Source organism: Trichomonas vaginalis, chromosome V (genome assembly GCF_026262505.1).
Source record: "Trichomonas vaginalis G3 chromosome V, whole genome shotgun sequence".
Classification (NCBI taxonomy): Eukaryota; Parabasalia; order Trichomonadida; family Trichomonadidae; genus Trichomonas; species Trichomonas vaginalis.
Genome location: NC_067207.1, coordinates 13,509,877 through 13,534,666, shown reverse-complemented (window position 1 = coordinate 13,534,666; position 24,790 = coordinate 13,509,877). Strand labels below are relative to the sequence as shown.

Below are 24,790 nucleotides of genomic sequence, written 5' to 3'. Positions count from 1 at the left end.
AATGTTTGAAGTATTTCAGTCTTTAATGTTTGAAGCTCTGTTTTGTCTGCTTTCTTATCTAACATTGTTGGTAGTTCATATGCTTCAAAGTTTCTGGCATGATCTTCGATATTCCTGCAACTGTTATCTAAATTGTTAAGAGTATCTTTTACGCTTGTACTTGGATTTTCTAATGGTGCACTTGAACCAAGGGTATAGTTCAATATTATGTCGTCTGCTCTAACAGTAGTGAAGGATTTATGTGTATGGTTCTTGTCAGCTTTATTATCATATAAATCTTGAGCAGTGAATTTAACATTATTTTCATCATCCATGACATAAACATTTTTACAGCTAATTTCTTTCTTCGTTGTTATGTTTTCATTCGATGTTAAACCTTGTGGAAAGTTAGGAGGTTTATAATATAAAGCAGCCGCGTGCGGCGGGGCTCCGCCCTCCCCACCAGTTCCTTCAATACTTTCTATAGCAACAGTTGAGAAGGAGTTATGTGTATGTTCTTTATCTGCTTTTTTATCTAACATTGCTGGTAGTTTATATGTTTCAAAGTTTCTGACATGACCTTCAATGTTCATACATTTACTATTTAAGGAGTTTAGTGTATCTTTTACGCTTGTACTTGGATTTTCTAATGGTGCACTTGAACCAAGGGTATAGTTCAATATTATGTCGTCTGCTCTAACAGTAGTGAAGGATTCATGTGTATGGTTCTTGTCAGCTTTACTATTTAATGTAGCTTGAAGTTCATTTATATCGGAGATATTGTGTTTATGAGATTTCAAAACTTTGTTCGTTGCGTCAAGTTCATCTTTGTCAGCTTTACTTTTAATAGCATCTTCAAAAGTTATTTTTGCCTTAACTCTCAATGTAAATCTTGGTTCAACTAATACACCGTTAACAAAGAAGTATGAAGCATAAATTTCATTGTTATAACCAAATGCTTCTGGTGCTTTACCCGTGTCATACTGTACAGTACAGTGTATGTCATAACCTTTAGCACGAATGAATTTATATCTTCTTTCATTAACATCTTCAGTGCTTATTTGTTCATCCTGTGTTAAATATCCATGGTAGTCCGTTATAATCTGTTCGTCTGAACTTATATAATGAACATGGTTTTTATCTGCTTTTTCGGCTAATTTCTCTTCTATCTCATTTATTTCAAGTTCATGCCTACCACCACCTCCCGAAGAAGTATTTTTCTTCAGCTCTTGAAGAACGTCCACTTCGCCATCTTTGGTGTCAATAATGAGACTTTGAGTTAAAACCTTTCCTGTCTTAATGGATGTTTGTAAAACTTCTTCTTCACCGTGTTCGGGGTCATGGTCGTCATCATATCTTGTGAAATCAGAGATGTTGTCATACATTAAGCATATCTGTCTCAAAAGTTCTGCTATTTGAAACTGGAACGAAAGATATACAGAACTTTCATCATCTCCTAAAGTCAAGTCTGCTTTCTTAAGTATTTCTTGAATGTATGCAATGAGAACAGAGTACCTTGGAAAATATTCGAACAATATTTCATTAGCTGTTGGTTTTGGTGGTTCTTCTGGAGTTTCTGTTGGAGTTTCTGCATCTCTTGACTTCAATGCTCTTGCTCTCAAAGACCTAAATGTTAGAGCACCAGGTTTTACAAAGGACTTTATAAATGCTTTAATAGTTCCTGGTAAGTTATTGTTAGCATTAAGTAAGTTCCTTATGCTTCCATCATGTACGTCCATAGCACTATGTAAAAAATCTATACTTTTCTTGTAGTCAGCAATAGACTGACTGTGATTTTTTAAAGATTTGTCAATACCTTTAAGCCAATCTTCATGCATGTCTGATACTGAGCCAAGAATATCATTTGCTTCCTTTAGTGTATTTTGTGCTTCTCGTAAAGTATCCAATCCCGTACGTGCATTGTTTGCTATACGTCTTACAGTATCTATTTGACTCCTTGTTTCTTGCATCCAACCAGATAAAGTTTTAATAGTATCCGAACCATTTGAAATGAAGTTCAAAGCATTTTTAACGTCATCTAAAACTTCTTCACCAAGTACTGCCCATATCTTTCCGATTTGGTATTGAAGAACTCCATATGAAGCAGCTGTTAAACCAGTATTTATAAGGTTCCATATCCATGATTTAGCAGTTTTTCCATCCTTTCCATCTTCACCATCCAAACCGTTTTCGCCTTGAGGTCCTTGTATTCCTTGTATTCCTTGTATTCCTTGTGGTCCTTGAGGTCCGGTGTCACCCTTCTCTCCTTTCAGTTCATCTTTATGTTCGTTATAATATTCTAATGTCATAAGGTGTACATCATTACTGCTACCAGCAACGCCGAGAATTTGTTTCTCATTCATGACTAAATTCTTTAGGCATTTAATGTTGTCGTCAAATCGAAAGCTCTTTAACAATTCAATGAGAACATTTAATACTTTCACTAATGAGGCATCTACTGTAGAATTTATATATTGCACCGTTCCATCATTTATGATGGGAACCTTGCTTGTTGTAATGAATGGGTCATAAGTGTTAAAAGTATCGAAATCAATGACTTTTTTAGTTTTTCCATCGTCAATGACTAAATCATTGCCTTCAATGGTTAAAGTTGAGTTTTCGTTTACTAGTTCATGTGCTCTTCTTGCTTCATTTGTTTCATACGCATATGCAGCAATAGTCATATTTTAATGAGAATAAAATGTTGTTCTATTTGCAAAGTACAGACCCAAACGAATACGGGACAGTAAAGCTACAAACAAACTTAGGTCTTCAGAATGAAGCGCTTGCTTTCAGAGTTGTTGACTTCAATACTATCGCAACTTTTGTCATAACAGATGAAACAGATTTCATAGAGATTGAAATAGATGACAAAAGAAGTGTTATAACATTTCCTAATAGAGCTGGGTATAGAATAGATAAAATTGCTGGAGTGTTAAATGCTCTCATAAATGAAGAAACTATTGACAACATAGATGTCGAACTCTCTTCTGAGGGAACATTGAAGTTCAGCAGCGAGAAAGAGTTTAAGATACCAAGAATGAGTCATAGAGTACAACTTCTTTTGGGTGCATACCATATGACATTTCCTTTGAAAAGTGTTGACAAAACGATTGAGATGAAATCTGTTCCATACGTATGTTATGGTAATTGTTTGTACATTGAGTCAAAAATAGCTAATGTCACAGGTATTTCAGGAGTTAATAGTAAAGGTTCAGTAGAATATAAGTCTTTCTGTTATGCAGTCAATTCAATGTTCATTCCAAACGTTCCTGTCATAGCAACTCATTTAGGTAAATGGGTTCGCATTAGTCCTCATAATTTGAAAGACATGCAATTCAGACTTGTTGACTTTCAAGGAGAGCCTGTAGAACTGAAGGCACCAGTGCGAATGACTGTTGAAGTTGACTTTTTAGAAAATATTAAATGCAACAGCTTACAAGAGAACTCAGAGCTAAAAATATAAAGTATGAATGTTATGTATTAGGTCATGAACTTTGGTTGTTGCTGTTTGATGAAACAAATGAGTTAGTTATGTCAGTCAAGAGAACAGAAAAATATTGTGTTAGTGAAAACTGCACCAAGTCAATAAGATTAGGTTTGCATTATGAAGATGAGTTCGATACTGTTGAAGAAGTTTTGGATATATACAAATTGCTTTAATTTACTAAAACATATTTCAAACAAAGCTTATATTCTGTTGAAAGTTTTGTATACTCGTTCGAATATTTATACTTAAACTCAACTCCTGTAGTTCCTGGTGTTTCAATGATGCGGATGTTACCTATTTTCATGAATATTGGCGTTTGACCACAGCATTCGATTTCAGGGTCGAGATAGTCAATGACACATTGCTTTCCTGTTATTCGTGATATAACATTTTCAAGGTCCTCCTTTGTTAGAATTATTTGGTTCTTACTTATAAGATTTGTCAAAAGCTTCTTATCGTCTTTGAGTAAAATTGTTTGGTATAACTGAAGAAGGTAATGGTCTACGTTATCTGAAGGATTTGTTTGAACATTTGTGTAAGGGTTGTCGTTGGCTTCTCTTGAAAGAATTTGGTCCAGTGGTGGATACTCTAACTTAACATCTGATGTAGCGTTAGCGTTTGAAGCTGAGTTTAAATTCACGGATTTCAGATCTGGTTCTTTTTCTTTCAAACACTCTGAACTATAGTTCTTTATGACAATATTGTTTGTCGTTCGTGAGTCAACATTTGATGTTGGTTCAATTGGAACATTAACGGCACCAGCTAAGATGGATTTGCTTCTCATTTCATATAGAATAAAAACCTTTTATATGTATGAAATGAACAATATACTCGACAAGGGTTTGAATGTAAAGCTAACGAATGAAAATATTGTTGAATTCACTGAGACAGGTGCTGTGTATAAAGATGTAGAACTACTGAACAAAAGAGCAAAGGGAAGAAGCAGGAATATGAACAAAGGGTGGAAGCCTATAAAAATTTATGTCAATGATGGCTCAGGAGGTTCAAACATAAAGTATGCAGAAAGTTATAGAGTTTATGCTCTCAAAGGTGAAAAGCCTTCATTTAAGAACACTATTCTAACGCATATCCTCAAAAGCTAACGGATGGGGAAGTGGATGATATGAATGACAGCAAAAATATTAACAGAAATGGCGACAGAGATGCATGGAATTTGTTTACCATCAGTCAATTGAAGGTTAAACTTTAAAACAATGTTGGTCGTTCCCATGGAATATTTTTGACTTTAATGGTATTAGTCATGATATGAATCTCAAGGTATGAACGAGGAGAGATGAGAGACTTATATGCTTCCCAAATTTCTTCAAAAGGTAATGTTATACCTGACTGTTTCCAAATGAGTTCAATATCATAACGTGAGAAACCTTGAAAGATAACGAAGTCAGTTATGAGACGTTTTATGTTTAAAGCTAAAAACCTCCATGTTTGCATAAGTATTGCTACAGTTAAATGGTAATGTCTGACTTTAGTTATGATGTTAGCTAATGGTGAGTCAGGCTTTGAAACTAAACCTTTTCCGGCGAAATCATCACAAACTAATAAAGTGTTTGAAGGATACTTTTTGAAGGGGTATTTTGAAAGTTTTGATAGAATGTAGTTTGTCAGTCGTTTCATATCGTAAACTCCTGAGTATTGACGTAAGTGGTGTTTGTCAATAATTCTTTCCATCTCCTCAGAAGTCTTTTGCATTCCTGACTGTATGAACTCTACGATGGCATAATATTTTCTCTTACGTCGAATGTAACGTTGAAGAAATTCAATGAGTTCACTGTCTGGAACTTTAACGATAGAGGCTTGAACTTTTGACATAAATGTTTTCGCTGTTGAGTCCATAGAGTCTGAAGTTGCTGATATAATGATTTGGTCATAGTAAGAGTCGTTTCCTAAACGCTCTGTTATGAGTATATGACGAATGAGGTTAAATGTCTTACCTGAACCCATCTTTCCACAATAGAAATACACACCATTTGAACAGAACTCATAGTCCTTACTGAAAGGAAGAATGAGAGAAGAGTTAAGTTTGTCTGTAGTTTCATTCATGTCTTCATCTACATCATGTATTAAATGCTTCATTTTATCTCCATTAAAAATGCAAGTCAGAAATATTCAGAACATAGCACCGAGTCTAACTGACAAGAGTATAAAGATATACTATGAACATGTTATGATGAAACCAACCAAAATTCAAGAAAGTCAGTATACTTATGAATATCCAAGACACTGGGTAGAGTATGTAGGAGGTGAGAAAGCTATTGAAATCAGACAGGTTCGAAGTATTCCAGCAGGAAGAACAATATTATTGAAGAACTTTAATGTTTTGAGATATAATGATGAAACAAAGAAGCAAGATAGTTTCCCTGTTGCTGTGTATGTGAACCTAGACACAGGAGATGACATGAAAGTTTTTAACACAAAGCTTCAAACGGTAGTGAGAGAACAACTGACTGCGGAAGGGCATCCATTGCCTTCAGAAGTTACCATAGCATATAATTTTGAAACAAACTCAATAGATTTTAAAGTCATCTCTGCAAAGAAGTCAGGATTTACATTTAATGAAGCAGATGTATATTCGAATGAAAACTTCAAAGCTATTGCATGGTTAGATAATGACGATTGCTTTAAGAAAATATTTAAATTCAGTGACTCAACGATGTCAATAGATGACCTTCGTGGAATGTTACCATCGACGTTTACAGTAGAAGGTTCAGCAGGATTGCTTACAGATTGTCAATTGGTGGTATTTGGTCTCGTGAGAACATTGTTATAAAATCCAGTATAAGTGAATTTGCTGAAGAATCTATATTATGTCTTTCAAACTACATGTATTCGCCGCCGAAGCATTATAGTATAACAAACTTTGTCAGTAAGTTTAACATAAGACTTGTCGAACCTTCTTCAATGAAAGATGTTGTGCTACCTAAAGATGGAAAGGATGGACTCATTATTGAGATGATTTTAATAGCATATTAAATGAGCTTGTTCTTGAAGGTCATTCATGATGAAATAACTGTTGTAGAAGATGTTAGCAATTGTTCAGACATTTTGAAGCGTATAGATGATATAAGAAAGAAGTTAGATAGACCGCAAAGCGGTGAGGGCAAAGCCCGTGAGAACGCTTATGTTTCATTGACTTTCTCCAGTAACGAGAACTTTTATGAGATAATATTGAAGAGAGATGATTTTAATATGGGGTAAATGGTAGCTTGGGCAGCTTTAGGCGCAATGGGAACAAAAGCATTAGCATTTGGAGCAAAAGCACTTGGAGCTTATGACGCAGTAAATAAAATGAGTGGAGGAAGGGTTTCGAAGACATTAGATGCAAATAAAGGAAGATTGGAGGCTGGGTTGCAAAGAAGTTAAGATTAAATAAAATGGGGCTCATAAATAAAGCATCCAATTTGGTTGCGACTGAGTCAGAAAATGCTTTAGGAAAGGACGATGAGTTTGCAAAACACGCAAAAGACTTTAATGACCAGATGAAAGGTGAAACAATGCATTTAAATAGAGTCGATGGAACTAAAGAAAATGTTTCTTCTCCACCAGTAGTTCTTCCGTATGGTCCCTATGGAATGTATGGAAACCCTTACGAAAGACCATTTGACCCATTGACTGGTGGAAGTAACTGGTATCATTACGGCCGAAGAAGAAAGACAGTCAAGTTGGAGACAGACGTGAAGAAAGCAACTAAAAAGAAACCAAGGAAGAGAGTTATAAAGCAATGAATTCAACAGGGTGAAAACCCGGGTGAAAAAAGAGGTGAGATTTCACCACTTCACCTAAATTTATTTTTTGTGCTATGTTTTCATACGTGTGAGGGTGGTGATATCATTTATTTTTAAGTTTATTTTTTATTTTACTGAAAATTTTTATTTGGATGTAAATGACAGAACAAAAGCAACTCATTCGAATTCCACAGTATAACAAACATACATTTAAACATTTATTCTTCCTTCCTGAGCATAACATGTTCTTTCAAATACATCCGAGACCAGTTGACTTTTCATTGACTGTGTATAAAGATAGAAATAGTTATATCATTAAACCATACGATGACGAAGGTAAGTTATGTAAATTGTACGTTAAGAAGTTAGAGAAAGTTTATGGCTTCAAGTATGACTACAATAGGGTTAACACTGATGATGAAGATATTGAGGAAAATTTATGAGAACATTAGTGAAGTCGTTAGTGAGAACGATAGTGAGAACGTTTATTTTTTACATTAGTGAGTTCGTTAGTGAAGTGGTTGGCGGCTTTGTAAAGTGTCAAATTCACAAGTATTGGATAAGGTGGAACGCAGTGCCGCCGTACCCAAGACTTGTATACTAACTATAAAAATGCTTAAGTAATCACTTCATTATTTCAACAATGATTGATGCAGTACCGACGTACTATAAAGACATTGAGGTCGGTACTAAGCATCAGTATCTTAGATATAAAAAACCAGGCGACAAGTACGGAAAATATTATGTTAAATGCAATGAACTAGTAAAGCGTCCTGACGGAACTATATGCCACTGTGCAATGGAAGAAATGCGTGAGGATCATTTCAAAAAATGGATCCAAAACAAACGGCACATATGCACACCAGGAGAAGTAGCATCACAACAAACAATCGATCAATACTATCAAAACGTCCCAGCAACAGGGCTTACACCTATATCGTTAGGGGATATCTATGAACAGCTTGCTACATTTACTGGAAGATTTAACGTGGCTCTGAATACCTTCTCAAGCCCAGAGTTTACAAAGCTAGTTAAAACCATTATAATATATACTGCAGACTCGATGATATTGAAGTTCCCACAGTTACACAATGTTAACATCAATGTTGATAAACTAGCTTCTCAAATATACCAGCCTATTTCAACTGACAAACTAAGGCAAACAATGATACAAATTGCAAATTCAATCCATGTTGCAAAAGTTGATGAGTTTGCTAAGCTTGCCTGTACCTGTGTTGCCATTGATGAGGGGAAGACTCAGCAGTTTCACAATCTGGACTTCTCCCTCACAAATCCTCTGCAAAGCAAGCGGCCCTATCCTGTTGAGTCAATCCAAATGAATGGTGGAACATCTGAAGATTATATCCACTCGCTTACTCAAGGATTTAACAGAATCTTCATTAGAGATGTTAAGATCAGCAGTGTAGTTTGCGATGGCAATAAAGCGCAATTGAAATGTTTTCAGAAAGGATGGAATCAATCGTTCTACAACTCAAATGACCCAAGGTTATTCAAAATCTTGTTTATCCCGTGTTTATGCCACAGGATTCATAATTGTTATCAATATATGACAACAAAAGACGTAGCATTAGGAGCAATTGTGAAACATATCCACGAAATATCAGCTCTTTGTAGAATCCATGTTGAAGACATCGGAGCTCTCTGTCCAAAGCATGTATCCACCAGGTGGATCTATGATTATAATATTTGTATGTTTATTATCAAGTATCAAGACAAAATTTCAAGATATACGCGTATTGATATTGAAAACATCAAGTTCTTAAGAGACTGCTTGGCAATTCTCAAGAAGCTTATTTCCACGTTCGAATCAGATAAAACCAAGATATCTGATTGCTACGTATGGCTTTGCAAGGGTATTGAAGCACTCCAATACCTTTCCAGCAGCAACAACAATCCTTTTGCTGGAATCCTTTCAAGATCGTTGTTGAACTATACCCTTGGATCGGACTTTGGAGGTCTTTGGTGCTTAGCCTTCGCTTTTACACCGAAAGGTAGGTATTATTTCAACCAAAAATTCGTCCACGGAGCGCAGATCAACGAATCTCCGGCAATTAATTCATTTGATATTACAAACGTAACTTTCGTTAATCCAGTAGAAGACATTCAATCTATCTATATGGACTCTATCTTTGAAGAAGGTTCGACTGAAGTTTCTCTTGATATGGTTGAGGAGGGATCAATTCGTCAGGTAACTGCTACAATTGACCCTCCTATGCTTGATCTCGCAGATGTAACATCTAGTTCAAATCAGCCGGTTAACCATTTTGTTGCAGCTAGGCAGTATCTCAAAAGTATTTTGGAACAATTTCGTATTCCGGGTCAAACAATAACAGATATTATTACACTATTTAACACGTATATTAATAGTGATAATGATATCTTCTCTGATGATATGATTCAAGAACGTCAAGAATACGGTTGGGAAGAAATCTCTCATAGAGATGGCAATGTATCAATCTTTGCAGATATCGCCCTTCGTGTTATCTCCGCTTCACCTTCAGAAGCAACATGTGAGAGAACAATAAAAGACCAAAGATTGATACTAAATTTGAAAAGATTACGTTCTCACAAAATTTTATTAGATAGCCGAGAAATTTTAATGGCTACAAAATAAATATCTATATTTATTATTAAAAATTGTTTTATATTTTATCTGTTCAATATTTATCTCATATAAAAATTTGAAATACTTAATCAAAATTTCTATGTGTTTGTTTGAAAGAGATCGATAGCAATTCATATATCTTTTGAATTTGCTAATTGTGGTGATGGTACTATTATTATTAATTTTTTATTTTTATTTTTTTTATTTTTTATTTTTTTTTTTTGATAATATACTATTTAGATTTATACATTCATTCAATATTATGAAATAAATATTTCTAAATTGATCTGATTAATTTTTCATTAAAGTTTATATTATAACCAAATAAATTTTCGAACCCTTAGAGTCATAGTTCAATGGTAAGAGTCATAGTATAATCGTAAAGTCCATTGGTTCGAATCAAGGGGATTTTCACACTTTTTTCTTTTTTAAAATTTCAGAGGTTTATTTTTAAGGTTCTCGCTGGCGACCCCCCGTTCGTCGAAAAAAAATTTGATTTTTGCTGGCGACCCCCCCAATCACCAATTTTTTTTCGACGAATGGGGAGTCGCCAGCGAGAACCTTAAAAAAATCCCAAAAAGGTGACATTTTGGGTGTATCGTCTATCCCAGGGATAGAAAAATGACTTCACCTTGGATCTATATTATTGATTTTCTACTTGAAAACGGTGCTGATCCAACAATGCGCTATGAAGGGAAGACAGCTCTAAGATTATGCATAGAAAATGATTTCGAAGATAATGTAAAACATCTAATACAGCACGATACCAACGATATTCAGCTAAAATTCGAAAATGATATGACGTATATGCATATTGCTATTAAACATGGCAATCCTATATTTGTAAGATACATTATTGGAGCTAATATCTTCCAAGAGTATTTAGATGAGAATGATAATAGTTATCTACACTATGCAGCATTATCAGATAATAAGGAAATCATTAAACTTATTATTAATTATCAGAAAAAGATAGCTTTAACATATAAAGATGGAATGACACCTCTGATGATTGCTGTTAAAAATAGTAACACAAAATTTATTAATGAATACATGAAGTACCACGAAAACTATTGGATTCCAATCAAAGATTTTTATCGTTCATTATTCTATTCGATCATTCTGAACAACAACACATTTGAGTATTTTCTTCCTTATTTTGCTACATATTTTGAATAAACTATTTTTTATTTTATTTTTTGTTAAGTGATTCCTTTTCTTTATAATTTTAAATTTGTTTTAAGATATAGGATTAAGTCCATCTGACAGCTACTGTGAAGAATCATTAAAAATCAACCTTAAACAACATAATTGAAGGCCGTGCCATACATATGAAATGTCACCCTGAAGTGTAATCGTTCTGAAGATAACATTATCATGTATTATACCATTTCATTTTTATAAATCGCTTTATTGTGTCATTATGGTTATTATACCTTTTTGCACTTAATATAAGAATACATTGACTTTGTGAGAAGATGTCAGAAATGGTAAACACACTTTTAGGAGTGTACACTGCCTTATTCGAATTTAATCCTGATTTGTGTCAAAAGCACAAAGCAACATTTGAAAATCAACATTAAACAGCAGTAAATATTACCATTACATACATTTGCACCCTTAAAAAAAATAAAAATTATAAAAATTTATAAAAATAAAACAAAGAAAATTTATAATATATCAATAAATAAATAAAAAATTATTCGTTTGTCAATGAATTAGCAGCAGCTTCCGAAGACTTGAAAGATGCTTCAGGCAAAGAGTCAACTTTAGCATTGACTTCCTTGAAATGGTTAATTGCAGCTGCAGAAACTAAACCGAACAGCCAAAGTCCGCTGAACTTTATCGAATCAACTTTCTTTATCTTTCCGAAAGCCCTCTTCCATGCCTCTTTTGGTGTTGCTCCGATCCACTCTTTGATTGGATCTGCGACAGGAGAAACAGTGAACAAAGGATTTCCGCATTCGCAGGAAATTTCGCATCTATACCATTGACTTTCTCTTTCGTCCGGAGCTTTGAACAATCGCTCGGAAACAAAGCCAATTGGATAGGGACAATATGGACAGTTGAAATTGTCATTTGACACAATTCTGCCAAAACTGACAATTTTCAATGACTCATCGTTATTTTTGACATTATTTGCCTGTGAAAAAGTTTTTCCTAATTGGTCAATTGCCCACAGACAAATTCCAAGTCTGAATCTCCTCTTTACGAGAAGATTGAAGTCTCCTAATTTATTAGGAATTTCGCTGGCAGATTTCAGTTCACCTTTCACTTCACTTGCTGCAGTATTTTCAAAATTCGGGAGATAACTCTTCTTGATGTGTTCCGCAAATGGAAGATTTTTGTCAACAACCCATCTAAAGAATGAAAAAGTGCCATATTTTCTGGTTACTTCGAAAAGTGAAGTGAAGTGATCTAATGTCCACCAACTAGGGAGACTTGGATGCTTTGGAACTTTGGACATCGCGTCAGATAATGAACAAAACTCTAAATTATACAAAAGTGACATAATTCTAATTGTTTGGATCAAATTTTTGGCGACATGGATATTAATTTTCTGTGAAAAATCTTTGAGGGATTCGTTTTCTGATGGATCGTAATCTTTTCCTTGTTGCATGACTGCTACACATGTTTTAACAATTTGGCATGCAATGTTTTTGATTTTGTCAACATCAGAATTCGTTCCGACTTTTGAAGCAAAATTCTTCCAATCAATTTCGCCGGATTCGCTCAAAGGAAGTCCGATGTCCAAAATTGTGGAGAAGACGCAATCAACGACTTGTTTCACGTTCTTTTGCGGCATTGGCTCGAAAGGATGCCTATGGAGATTCAGCATGATCTTCTTGTCCAATTCTCCAGCGGATTGAGGAATGATGTCGTTTTTGTTCGGTTTAATCTCAGGAATTTCTGGTTCACTTTCTACAACTTTTTCTGATAAAATTTCTGAGAAACTGTTGACAATCAATACCCATCGCTCGGGAGGAATCGGAATATAGTCTAAATAGAAGAATTCGTCACTAGGACTATATGTACTATTGATTTCATTTGTCACGTTTTTGAGAAAAGTGACAAATGTAGATTCATCTTTGACCTGATCAATTTTTTCTTGTGCAACAGACAGTGTTTCAACTATACCATTTGCGTATACTGAATACAATAGACAGTAGACAGTAGCAATTGGGAATCCACAGAAACTTGGAGCTCTCGTGAATTCTGTCAAAACAAAAAGTGCTCTTTGTATTTGATAGAACAATAAAGTTCTTTCAATGATCAAAGAAGCCTGTTGAGAAATGTAGCTGTTGTCAACCAAGAACTTAACATTGTCATCTTCGCCAATTGTCATCTTTTTAACAACATTCTTGAGAAGTTCTTTCTCTTTGTGCTCCAAAGATCTCTTTTGTATTTCTTGCAAAGCGGATCTGATGCATTTTGCAGCATTTGCATGGTTTCTTGGTCCGATATCAATCAAACTTGTTACGAGTTTGATGTTATCTGTTGTGTTTTCGACGGATTTCATGTAGAAGTTGTATTGTTCTGAAATAGAAACTAATCTGTGGCCGACATTCTGATGTTTGCACTTTTTAATTGTTTCTTCAACAGAATGGTTCGTCCAACTGAGATATTCCTTGTTTGAACAGTTCAACAACTTCAAATAAGTCGAAAGAATGAAACAGGATAATACAGATGAGTGCGGTGGAAATGGTCCTTCAGGAGGTGAAGTGAAAACCGCATTTTCATCGTAACAAAGATTTCTGGAATAAAGAGCTTCATCTGGGAAGCATTTTGTGATTAAATGGAAAATAGGGATCTTGGGGCCACTCCTCAAATGGAATGTGTCGTCGTCTAAAAGTATAATTCTATCAAAAACTGAAGTGTCAATTTTTCTGGCACCTTTTTTAGAACTATACAAGAAAACCTTGATGTTTTCGTCTTCGTCGAACTGATCGATAGCGGCATTGAGTTCGTCATCGGTCTGATTGAAAGACATCTTCATGAATCGGATGCCTAAGTTATCGAGCATCTGACCAATTAAGGAAAGGGAGTCTGGGATCTCCGAAAATATGAGGAACTTCTTCTTGTCGGCAAATCTGGAGTGAAGGATCTTGTCAATGAAGACGAATTTGCCAGAAGAATTTATTAATTCTTTTGGCTCGGAGTTTTGGAAGACCAATGATGGGTGGTCTGATATGTATCTGAGAAGAGTAAATATATAACGCTGGGCTGTGGTGTTTTCTGAGGTCGGATTCATTAAAATTTCTTTGCTGTTCGAAATAACGTCAAGAGCAGCTTGAACTTGTGCAGGTGATGGCTCAACTTCGATCATATGATAATCACATTCTTCATCTTTGCTTGAATGCTCGATTAAATAAGGTTTTAAGAAATCATTCAATTTCTTGCAAGTTGTAGCATCAGAAGAGTCAAATTGTGAGAAGAACTTGTGTTTTGAGTCCTTAAAAACGTTCGGATTCGTGAATTGCAAAATATCATAAATATCTGAAACTTTTTCCTTAACAGTATGTGGAATTGTAACGATAATGTACTCACTACTAATCGATTGGACCCATTTCTTTGAGAATTGGTCGAAGTTGACTGCATCAATTAACAAAACTCTGAATTCGATGCCATCGAAGACAGATGGATTATCTCTATATGTTTCGTATGGTGTAATAATTACATCTGCTTGGATTAATGAGTTCTGCGGCTTTCCGTTTGAGTCGACCACATTAAATTCAGTTTCTACCAACGCAGTCAAGGATTTCCTTGCTCCGCTGCACACCACTGAATTAAATCCAGTCCATTCGTCGAACGCATCTTTCCAATCGTTCAAAGCCGTTTTATCTGTTAATGCCAAGATTGGACCATTGAATTTTGTTTGGTCGGTCAAATAGTCGAGGGAAGCAGCCACTTGGTATCTCTGGAGTCTTGGCGAGACATCAGCGTGAATTACGTTTTCGCGTCTGAAATAACCCGAAATTAGGAAATTTATGCAGTTTGTCATCTGATCTGAGAGGTTTAATCCTGTTAATGAGTCATCGCAATGTTTAACAGGGCTAAATTCTTTTTCTGTTGGTCGTTTCCATCTTGACGGAATTTTTCTTTTATTTGTTCCGTCAATATGTTGTTTGTACTGTTTAATGACAAGTTCTGACTTAATAAATGTCTTTGGTTCCCACGTGCATTGCTCGTAATCAAGATCTTTCCACTTGGCAAGATATTCCAATCTGTTGTCATCATTGCTTTCATCAATGATCCTTTCCAGGTTAAACCACATCGGCTCTATTTCGGAATTATCAACAACCAAGAGATTTTGGAAAATAAAACTTCTGGATAATGGTCGTTTTAATCTCGCGGCTTCGAATTCTTTTAGAGCGTTCTTGCCGCCATCGCGTACAAGGACTTCTTCTCTTGTAATTAAATCGCAATGCAGATATGAAACGTCGATGTATTTTATCAAATATTTTGTTGGTTTCGTTTTTGCGGCTTGATAGTTTGTAATTCCGAGTATTTTCTCAATTATGTATTCTTCTGTGACTTGTTTACCTTTCTTGCCGGGCTTACCTTTGATAGGAGCGTTTGAATTTATGGGATTTAAGTTTATTTTGATTAAATAGTCAGGAAAATTCTGCGCTAATATTTCTTTGCGAGTTGGACGTGACTCGAGCCTTGCTGAAGGACGATTATAAACGTACTGATTTGCAAAATTACTACCAGACGATTTTTCGTTATCTTTAACCTCAGCAGTAATGGACATGTTAATTGGTTGCGGGGGTTTTAGATCTGTTTCTGTAACTTCTTGAGTTTTAGCTGCTTCTTGTTTGATTTTCTCTCGTTCAGCAATTTGTCTGAGATTGCTATTGCGTCGAGGACGTCCTCTTTCATGATGTGGTGGCGCCTCAAGTTGAATTGTTGGTGGTGGTGAAGGAGAAGACTCAGATGATTCTTCAACTTCCTGATTTATTTCGTATTTCTGCATCATTGCTTTAATTTCATCGAGATGTTGAGCTTCGAATTCCGATAGTAAAGGTATTTTAATAAAGCAATCTTCATTTTGGTTATATAATAAAGATCTATTCGGTTGTGCAAGGTTTTTGACAATGCTTTCCGCATTTTCTGCTTCAAGATTGTCTTGGATCTTCCGCACGTTGTTTTTCGCAAGCAAATATTGCTCCTGCTCGCGTGCGAAGGCCCACATTTATATTTTTCGAAAGCTTCAGTAAAAAAATTATACAAGATTTTTTTTATCAAAACAGAAAACCTTACTATAATTAATAGGAAAACAAAATTATAAAGGAAAATATTTTTATCGTTATAAGATTTTCAATTTGAATTAAACTGATAAACATCAAAAAAAAACTGATCTGCTCAACCCCTAACACGACCAATTATCAAATAAATACTTTATAGTGAGATTAATATTAACATTCAATCGGGTAAAAAAAGGTACATTCACTATTTTTGACAAAATTTTAAATTTTCATGGGGTTGTAAATCTTATAATAACTAGATGAATAAGGAATGAATCCCAGTATAATGTGCATCATTATATTAAACACTATATGTAAGGCTAATGATTCTATTAACACTTATGAAGATCTATAGTATTTGAGCAGATAAATTTGATAATTTCCAAAACTCTTATATTTCAAAATTAAAGTGTGCAAAAGCATTTAAATGAGAGCAAAAAGAGAATGATGCTACTAAAACTAGGTGTTAAATTCCAATTATTTCGCATCACAAGAACTACCCAGTAAATTCAGCCATCTTTTTTTGCAATTATTCTCTATTACACATATAATATAATGGTTAGGGTTTGGGGAAAAGTTACTAGAGAATTATTGACTTTTGAAATAATGCAGAATTTTACTTGAAGAAATCATTAATTTATGAGTTCCAAATTGCTAACCATGACGAAAGATCATTAAATTTGCTGCAATTAAATATATTTATTGCAGAATTAAGATTATTGAAATTAAAAATTTGAAATATTGCCTTTTTGAATAAAAATTTAAATTTGATTATATAATCATGATAATATATTAGAGAAATTAAAAGAAAATATTTTAAACCATTCAAATATTTTGAATGTCTTATCAATTTAAAATATTAAAAGATTGCTTGATTTTATCATCATTAGTTGTTATCAAAGTTTTCTTCTTTTGATGAACAACAGTAAATGATTTGTTAATACCTTGTCTTCCTTTTACGCAGCAAAATCAAAAGTTATGATGATAATCTTGTACTCAATTTTGAAACTCTCTGATTTACAAGTAAGCATTCCTTTGGAAAAGCAGTCCTATTCTGTTTTCAAGATATTTAAAGCCCCCATTTCATATAATGCGCAGATCTATTCGAAATTGCAAGAACTCTCAAGAAAAATGCTGCAGCAAAGAAGATTCCAAAGTTCCTAGCATCAAAAATTTACAACCTTAATACAACAGTTCAAGAGAAGCTCGATAAGAAAATATTTAACCATAAAGCTGGATACCATTCGATATTTACTATTGGATATAATAAAAAGTTAATTGTAACATATTTTACATGCTATTTGCTGACTCTGTTCCATTAGATTACCATATATCTGTTTGAAATCTAAAAAAATTTTACGATTTTAATCATGTGTTGTTGAAATCATATACCATTCTTAGCTAAAGTATAGTTTATGGGTCTGTCACCATCTAACTATATGAATTTTCAAAAATGTCAAATATGTTCATTTTTTCTGTATATTCAGCCACAATTTCATGTAATTGTACTATTCAACTATTATTTAATAATTTTATCGATTTAAATATATGATGAGATGCTTAGTTCTCCCGGAAATCGATTTTTAATCACAATTTTAACTTTCCAAAAAAATTCGAAAATAAAAATTCCTCTCAATTTTCTAAGTTTTCTAACTCGCCAAATCTCTAGTCAAATTTTTTTTGGCCCGTATAAATATTGTTAGGCACTATATAGGGATTCTATTTATCCTATTTTCATCCCATTTTACTGTTATCGCCTAGTGAATGTACCTTTGGGTAAAATGGTATGATATCGTATGATTTCGGTAAATTCAAGATTCAATTTTGTCAAAATCAATGATTGATCAGCTTCGAAGCTAATTTTTATTTAAACCTATCAAACCATGTAACTATATTTCATGGGTAAATTGGCTATTTCCGAATAAGAAATGATGCCTGATACGATTATTTAGTAAACTTTTTTAAAAAATCGGTTTGACACTAATACCCCGAAATGACTCTTCAGCTTTCTGCGCTCATCCATCAAATCAGGGCAGCACAGTCCATTGATGAGGAGCGTCATGTCATTACAACAGAATTGGCTAATATTCGTACATATATTAGAGAATGTGAACCAGAAATGCGTCCTCGCGTCATAGCCAAGCTTGTTTATTTAAATATGATTGGTGAGACAACATCATGGGGTCAAATGGAAACGCTTAGCCTTATGGCTGATGACCGTTTCTCATTCAAAAGAATTGGATATTTAGGTGCAGGCCTTCTCCTCGATGAAACAGCAGATATTTCAGTTTTACTTACGCATACAATCCAAAAGGACCTTCAGTCAAAGCACAGATTCGTTGTTGCTTTAGCGTTGGCAGTTCTTGCAAATATCGGATCAACAGAACTCTGCAGATCATTAGCTGCTGACGTCCAAAAGGTTCTTGCCATTGATGACCCATTCCTTAGGAAGCGCGCAGCAATGGCTGTTATCAGAATTATCAAGAAACTTCCAGAATTTACAGAAACTTTCCAAACTCATGTTCATCTTCTCTTAAACGACTCACAACACTCCGTCGTACTCTCAGGCATTGGTATGGTTATTACCATGCTCAAAGCCCAGCCAGAACTCGCAAATACATGGTCTAAATTCACTCCGGCCTTTGTTAAGATTCTCAGATCACTTATTGCTTCATCCCGCAGCTCTGATGAAGCTTCTGATCCATTCCTTCAAGTCAAAGTCCTCGAAATTCTCGCATTACTTAAATCTCCATCAGATGACCTCGATGAAGTACTTGCTTCCATTGTTTCTACAGCAGACATGAAGCGCTCCGATGGCCGTGCAGTCCTTCTTCAGGCTGTACAAACAATTGTTGCCGTTGCAAAGAAACCTTCGCTCAGAACTCTCGCTTTCAGCCAGATTGGCAGACTTTTATCATTCAGAGAATCGAACGTTTTATACTCAGCCCTGAACGTCTTCTCCAGGGTTCTCTACGCCAACAGAGATATTCTTGACCGTACATCTGCAGATTCCTTGGCCCTCCAGCGCTACAAAGGACAGATCGTCAGATGCCTCGACAACCCTGATATCTCAATCCGCCGCAGAGCCCTCGACGTCATCTCTGCTCTCATTGATCGAGATAATGTAGAGCGTCTTGTACCAGAAATCCTCAAATACTTGCACTTGGCGGACACTGATTTCAGAATGGAGCTTGTTGGCCGTATCTTCACAGCCATTCAGAGCTTTTCTCCATCCGAACAGTGGATGTTCGACGCAATCATGCAGATTTTGAGAGAATCCGGCGGTTACGTAAAGTCCGATATCATCTCTGCCGTCTGCAAGGTCGTAGGAAGGAGCGAAGTAATGCAGCAATACGCTGTCAAGCAATTACAGGAAGAACTTACAAGAAACTCAACAGTCCAGCCTCTCGTTCAAGTTGCCGCATGGATCCTCGGCGAATTTGGCTCAGAATCAGAGAATTTAACTGCAACATTCAAACAAATTCTTAATCTTCCACAAACAACAAAAGAAACGAAAGCATACATCTTTACAGCTATCGCTAAGATAGCCTCACGTTCACAGGCCGACCAAGCAACAATGGAAGCACTCGCGTTCGGAGTTACAGATAATGATCTCGATTTACAGCAACGCAGCGGCGAATACTTGCAGCTTCTTACTAAAACTACAGTTGCTGACCAAGTTCTTGCTCCTGCTCCGGCATTTGAAGATGATGATGAAGAAGGACCGAAGAAAGCGGACAACAAAGGAGCGGCCGTTCAAGGCGACATCATTGATTGGAATCCTACACCTTCCACGTCCCAGAAAGAAGCTCCACCGCTCATTGATATGTCAGATGCCTCTTCCACGACAAATAACTCCATTGACCTTCTTAAGTCGATGTTTGATGCCACCCCAGCCTCAACAGCACCAGCACAGGCTCCGCAACAGAAGCAACCGCAAATTCCACCAGGCGCAGTTTTGGCATACGATAAAGACGGCGTACAGATCTATTTCGAGATCCAGAGACCAAACGCAAACCAGGTTTCCGTCAGACTTAACGCTTACAACAGGACATCTACACAGATTAAGAGATTCAAGGTAGAATTCGCTTGCACACAGGGATGGATACCGAAATACGAGTTGCCATCAGGAGATACAATGGAGCCAATGAATGAAAGACCTCTCCAGCAGATAATGAGGTGGCAAAACTCGGGACAATACAAATTCGCCCTCAAAATCAGAGTTAGCTATGTATACGGAACTATGCCAATACAGCACGACCATGATGTCACTGTTTTCTGAAAGTAATTATATATTTCTTTTTTTATTTTTATTTTCGCTTTTTTATATATTTTTTTTCTCATTTGATAAAATTTGATGCTTATTTAACTTTACATGTTTTTTTAAGTACCATCAATCAATGACTTAAAGTAAAAACATTTTAAATCTTGATAGCTTTGCTTAGTTCAACCTAGTCTTGCATCAAGATATAATTTATATAGTGGTCTCAAAAATAGATTTCAGAACCTTTTCAAATAATGAGATTGGGACAAAGTTGCAATTCGGCACTTTTTGTAAAAAAATGGGGTCATACTCATAATGAATAGAGACTTATAGCCAAGTCTTGATATCATGCAGGGAGAATATACATTGATAAGCAATTATATTTTATAGTAGTAGTATTCAGAAATTCTTACAATTTACAATACAATTTTCAAAAATGGATAAAGACTTATAGCCAAGTCTTGATATCATGCAGGGAGAATATACATAGATAAGCAATTATATTTTATAGTAGTAGTATTCAGAAATTCTTACAATTTACAATACAATTTTCAAAAATGGATAAAGACCAATAGCCAAGTCTTGATATCATGCAGGGAGACTCTCTACAAATACAAAAATTGATTATCATAAGGAAATACAAATTTATCAATTTTCATGTGAAAATTACATAAATTTGTTCTCCAATAAATAGCAATAATACTTTGAATGTTATATTAAGTAATATAGCTTCAGGTAAATAAGCTTACACTTCAAAAATATACTGTTTATTCATTAATTTTAAAAAAAGTCCAAATTATCTAATCTTGCTTACTCTTCCTTTAAACTTCTTTGTGCCAAATTTAATATTGCCTTCAAAGATGGAATAAGGACATTAGGTTCAATCCTTCGGCTTTCGACAATTTCCAAAATGTGTTGAATTAATTTCAAACATTCATCGTGTTTTGAAGCTCTTTGCTCAACAATCTGATTACCTGCCCTTGTAAGAATTCTTACTGCTCTATCTTCATTCAAAACATTAGCGACTTGAACCTTAATAATCGCATTTGGAATCACAACAGTGATGAGAGTTATGACGATATAAAAAAATATTTTATTATACTCATTCGAAATTAAAAATAATAAAATTTATATATATTAATTTCATTAAATCAAGGTTAAAAATCTCACCGGAAAAATAACCTCAGTGTGATAAATTTATCACCGGAAAAATTTACAATAAGGTTAATACCGAAAATATCGAAAAATAAACATTTAAGGTTAATTTAAGAGTATGCACTTTTGTCACCTACTCTTCAAATAATTTGAGAACTTAATTATAAAAATATTATATGTTCATAGTACATTAATATTTTCAAGAAAAATTTAAAAATAAAAATTCTTTGAAATTTTAGAATCTATATTTATACAATGTCCTTATGCTAATCTACATGTTATTGATAAGCAAATATTGTTTAATAGTTAAATTTGATAAATATCGTTATCTGATGGATTTTGATATATTATTGAGTATATTTTTATGAAATATAATAAATATATCGGTCCACATTAGCTGTAAATAGGATTTGTCTCACACTGATTGAGTAATACCTCTATGATTTGTTAGATAGTGACGATATTAGAATGTATCATTCTTTTCTTGGCACCTGTTTGAAATTTATAAGGTCCACTTTAAGTATTAGCAAATGCCATATAATTGGCTGAATAATACATATTATTTTTTTGAAAATAAATTAAATTTGAAGAACTCGAATTATTCTTTAGAAATAATAAATTTCATGATGAGTATAAATTAAACACAATGTTTAATTTTAATTTTGAAAAATGCCCGTTTAAAATTTTTATTTTTCCCAAGTCATCAGCAAAATGTATTATTAGTTTAAAATCTACTGATAGAACTCAAAAGGTAGAAACTGTAATGCTTGCTGCGCATGCTCCCTGATTTTCCGTTGATTTCTCTCCAAATTATTTCAATAAATTAGCAACAACTTCCTAAAACTCATGGAAGAAGCTGGAAATCATTAAGATGTTACTTTTCAAAGTTGGCTTTAACATGAATTGCTATAGCTCCTTATTAAAAAAAATTCAATTTTCTATATAAAAAATTAGAAGAAGAAATTATTAAAACTAGATTCTCATTACAGAATCATTACATAATACTATCTTGGAATTGGATTTTCTATACCTTAAAAGTAAACCATTCAAATATATCTAAACGTATACTTTTTTTCTGAACATACGTTAAGGAATTGAGAGCCACAAAAATAGGATCGGCGTTTGGTCGGATGTTCAATAGTTTACATCTCCCCCTTAAAAAGCACCCTTTAATTTTTGATGACCCTACAGAATTTATTTCCGTGACCACTATACTAGCCAGAATAAAAATTATATTATCAATACAATATTTGCAAACAGACTTCATTAATGACAATGCTTTAGCAGGAAGGGTTCTAAAATTTAAATTGACTCAAAGATTTTTTTTTGAATTTGGATGATCCAAAAAGAACATCCAAATTAGCAACCCTACAAATACGCATTAAAATTGATACATATGGAAAAATAATAATAAGAAATCATTTTTACGATTAGAAGCAGTGCGAAAAGCTAAATTATTTTTTACCCCCAATAAAAATTATCTTCGAAGATGAAAGAGAAGTGTATTATGAAGGAATATCATTTTTTGCACCATGTGAAATAAGAACTTCGGCTGTTTCTTTACTATCATTGTTTGCTGCGCGATGAAGAGCGGTTCGTCCTAATTCATCTTTTTCATTGATATTTGCACCATGTGAAATAAGAACTTCGGCTATTTCTTTATTATCATAAGTTGCTGCAATATGAAGAGCGGTTTCTCCAAACTCATCTTTTTCATTGATATTTGCACCATGTGAAATAAGAACTTCGATAATTTCTTTATAATTCTTACAGGCTGCAATATGAAGAGCGGTTTCTCCGTTATTATTTTTCTCATTGATATTTGCACCATGTGAAATAAGAAATTCGGTCATTTCTTTAATATCAAAATGTACTGCATTTTGAAGAGCGATATTTCCAAATTCATCTATTTGATTGATATTTGCACCAAGTGAAAGGAAATATTCTAACAGGGATGGAATATTAAAACATATTGAATATACAAAGCATTTGTTAAAATCATTAGTTTGATCGAAATAAACTAATAATGATTCAAGATTATTATAATTTACGCAATCTATTACATCGATTTCTATATTGTATTCATTCATCAAGAATGTAACAAAATCAATGTTGTGTGAAATAATCGCATATTCCATGCATTTTTCATTTGGTTTCTGATATTTCAAACATTCACTCATGATCTCTGGATTTCCTCCTAAAAATGAAAATTGTAAACATGTTTGAGTTATTTCTGAGTTAAATTTCGTTCTTAAAAACTTGAAACAATCAACTGCTCCGTGGTAACAACATAATTCAAGTAATGAATATACTTTGAAAGGTTCTGGATATAAATCGTTATGAAGTCTTCGGTCCTTATCAAATCCTTCTATTTCCGTGAATGAGATGAATCTTTCTAGATCATTATTCATAATTGCGCTGTAAATTGTATTTTCTGTTTGAATATTGAAATACATTTTGGTATCAAAATTTCTGTTTAATTTAATTCCATATTCTTTGTAAAACAGGAAAATAGAAATGTTTGAAAATCTATCGACCTCTTCCACATGGTATTCATCAGATATCATTTTGGAAAGAGTTAAGTATGACTTTGTATAGCGATTATTATAAGGAATGATATTTAAAATATCTTCTATAATATTTGCTGGGAGACGTTTCTTTGAATCAATCAATTCTGTTTTGATCTTTTTGTAAATTGAGTTTAAATCTTCTTCTTTTTCCGTTTTTAGCTGATACAACGCAGTATACAAATCGATGTAGTATTTGTAGTTACTTCGCAATTCATTGAATTTGTTTGGATCAACATCTTGATCGGACATGAAAAAAATTTTATAAAGTACATATTTTTACCATATAAGATAGCACTTAAATTCATTAGAATAAAAAAATCTATGTTATACATGTTGAACGCAATGATCACAAAGATTTCGGATTTCATTTTTGAATTTTGATTAAGTTTATAGATATGAAATGATATAATAACAATAGCAAATCCGAAAGCAATAGGATATTCATCTATACGGTTAGATTTTGACAAACGTTTTTTTTTGTCTGAAATATTAATAAAGTCTTATAAGGATGTCAATTTGGAAGAAAAGTGAGAAAATTCCTAAAATGCTAAAAATGAATTTTCCAAATGTATTTTTTTATCTCATTTTTTTGATTTTGAAAAAAATTTGGAGAGAAGAACTCTTCGTTTTTGAATTTTGTCACGATGGTTTTAAAGTATATTAGACACATGTATTGATATTACTATTTTTGTATATTTTGAGAGAAAATCCCTAA

At 33.9% G+C, this 24,790-nt stretch overlaps 10 protein-coding genes across 10 annotated transcripts, besides 5 other annotated features; 5 read left to right on the top strand and 5 right to left on the bottom strand.

The window, feature by feature from the left end:
- Positions 1-7,749: part of a mobile genetic element that runs on past the window's edge.
- Positions 59-2,663, bottom strand: TVAGG3_0330310 (organellar and viral DNA polymerase type B; the record flags this gene model as incomplete). The annotated part of the gene is made up of 1 exon (XM_051230414.1): positions 59-2,663. A coding segment is annotated over one exon (2,605 nt), but the record flags the coding sequence as incomplete, so codon positions are not given.
- TVAGG3_0330300 (uncharacterized protein) lies at positions 2,681-3,445 on the top strand (the record flags this gene model as incomplete). The annotated part of the gene is made up of 1 exon (XM_051230413.1): positions 2,681-3,445. One exon carries the CDS (start codon positions 2,681-2,683, stop codon positions 3,443-3,445), a length of 765 nt encoding a protein of 254 aa, XP_051100143.1.
- Positions 3,639-4,253, bottom strand: TVAGG3_0330290 (uncharacterized protein; the record flags this gene model as incomplete). The annotated part of the gene is made up of 1 exon (XM_051230412.1): positions 3,639-4,253. One exon carries the CDS (start codon positions 4,251-4,253, stop codon positions 3,639-3,641), a length of 615 nt encoding a protein of 204 aa, XP_051100142.1.
- TVAGG3_0330280 (protein of unknown function, DUF4106 family) lies at positions 4,676-5,530 on the bottom strand (the record flags this gene model as incomplete). The annotated part of the gene is made up of 1 exon (XM_051230411.1): positions 4,676-5,530. One exon carries the CDS (start codon positions 5,528-5,530, stop codon positions 4,676-4,678), a length of 855 nt encoding a protein of 284 aa, XP_051100141.1.
- TVAGG3_0330270 (uncharacterized protein) lies at positions 5,580-6,257 on the top strand (the record flags this gene model as incomplete). The annotated part of the gene is made up of 1 exon (XM_051230410.1): positions 5,580-6,257. The coding sequence occupies one exon, from the start codon at positions 5,580-5,582 to the stop codon at positions 6,255-6,257; it is 678 nt and encodes a 225-aa protein (XP_051100140.1).
- Positions 7,192-7,749: a terminal%2Cinverted (terminal inverted repeat of Maverick-1C transposon ID:TVAGG3_0330260).
- A 106-nt stretch (positions 7,750-7,855) lies between these two features.
- TVAGG3_0330250 (ribonuclease H-like family) lies at positions 7,856-9,847 on the top strand (the record flags this gene model as incomplete). Its single annotated transcript, XM_001325824.2, has 1 exon — positions 7,856-9,847. One exon carries the CDS (start codon positions 7,856-7,858, stop codon positions 9,845-9,847), a length of 1,992 nt encoding a protein of 663 aa, XP_001325859.2.
- A 590-nt stretch (positions 9,848-10,437) lies between these two features.
- TVAGG3_0330240 (spectrin binding) lies at positions 10,438-11,017 on the top strand (the record flags this gene model as incomplete). Its single annotated transcript, XM_001325823.1, has 1 exon — positions 10,460-11,017. One exon carries the CDS (start codon positions 10,460-10,462, stop codon positions 11,015-11,017), a length of 558 nt encoding a protein of 185 aa, XP_001325858.1.
- Positions 11,018-11,523: 506 nt separating this feature from the next.
- On the bottom strand, positions 11,524-16,174 carry TVAGG3_0330230 (helicase protein; the record flags this gene model as incomplete). The annotated part of the gene is made up of 1 exon (XM_001325822.1): positions 11,538-16,034. The coding sequence occupies one exon, from the start codon at positions 16,032-16,034 to the stop codon at positions 11,538-11,540; it is 4,497 nt and encodes a 1,498-aa protein (XP_001325857.1).
- A 101-nt stretch (positions 16,175-16,275) lies between these two features.
- Positions 16,276-17,861: a mobile genetic element.
- A 198-nt stretch (positions 17,862-18,059) lies between these two features.
- TVAGG3_0330210 (intracellular protein transport) lies at positions 18,060-20,445 on the top strand (the record flags this gene model as incomplete). Its single annotated transcript, XM_001325821.1, has 1 exon — positions 18,080-20,368. One exon carries the CDS (start codon positions 18,080-18,082, stop codon positions 20,366-20,368), a length of 2,289 nt encoding a protein of 762 aa, XP_001325856.1.
- Positions 20,446-20,606: 161 nt separating this feature from the next.
- Positions 20,607-21,430: a mobile genetic element.
- A 3-nt stretch (positions 21,431-21,433) lies between these two features.
- Positions 21,434-21,644: a mobile genetic element.
- Positions 21,645-22,926: 1,282 nt separating this feature from the next.
- On the bottom strand, positions 22,927-24,406 carry TVAGG3_0330180 (proteasome regulatory particle assembly; the record flags this gene model as incomplete). Its single annotated transcript, XM_001325820.1, has 1 exon — positions 23,011-24,324. One exon carries the CDS (start codon positions 24,322-24,324, stop codon positions 23,011-23,013), a length of 1,314 nt encoding a protein of 437 aa, XP_001325855.1.
- Between the last annotated feature and the right edge of the window lie 384 nt (positions 24,407-24,790).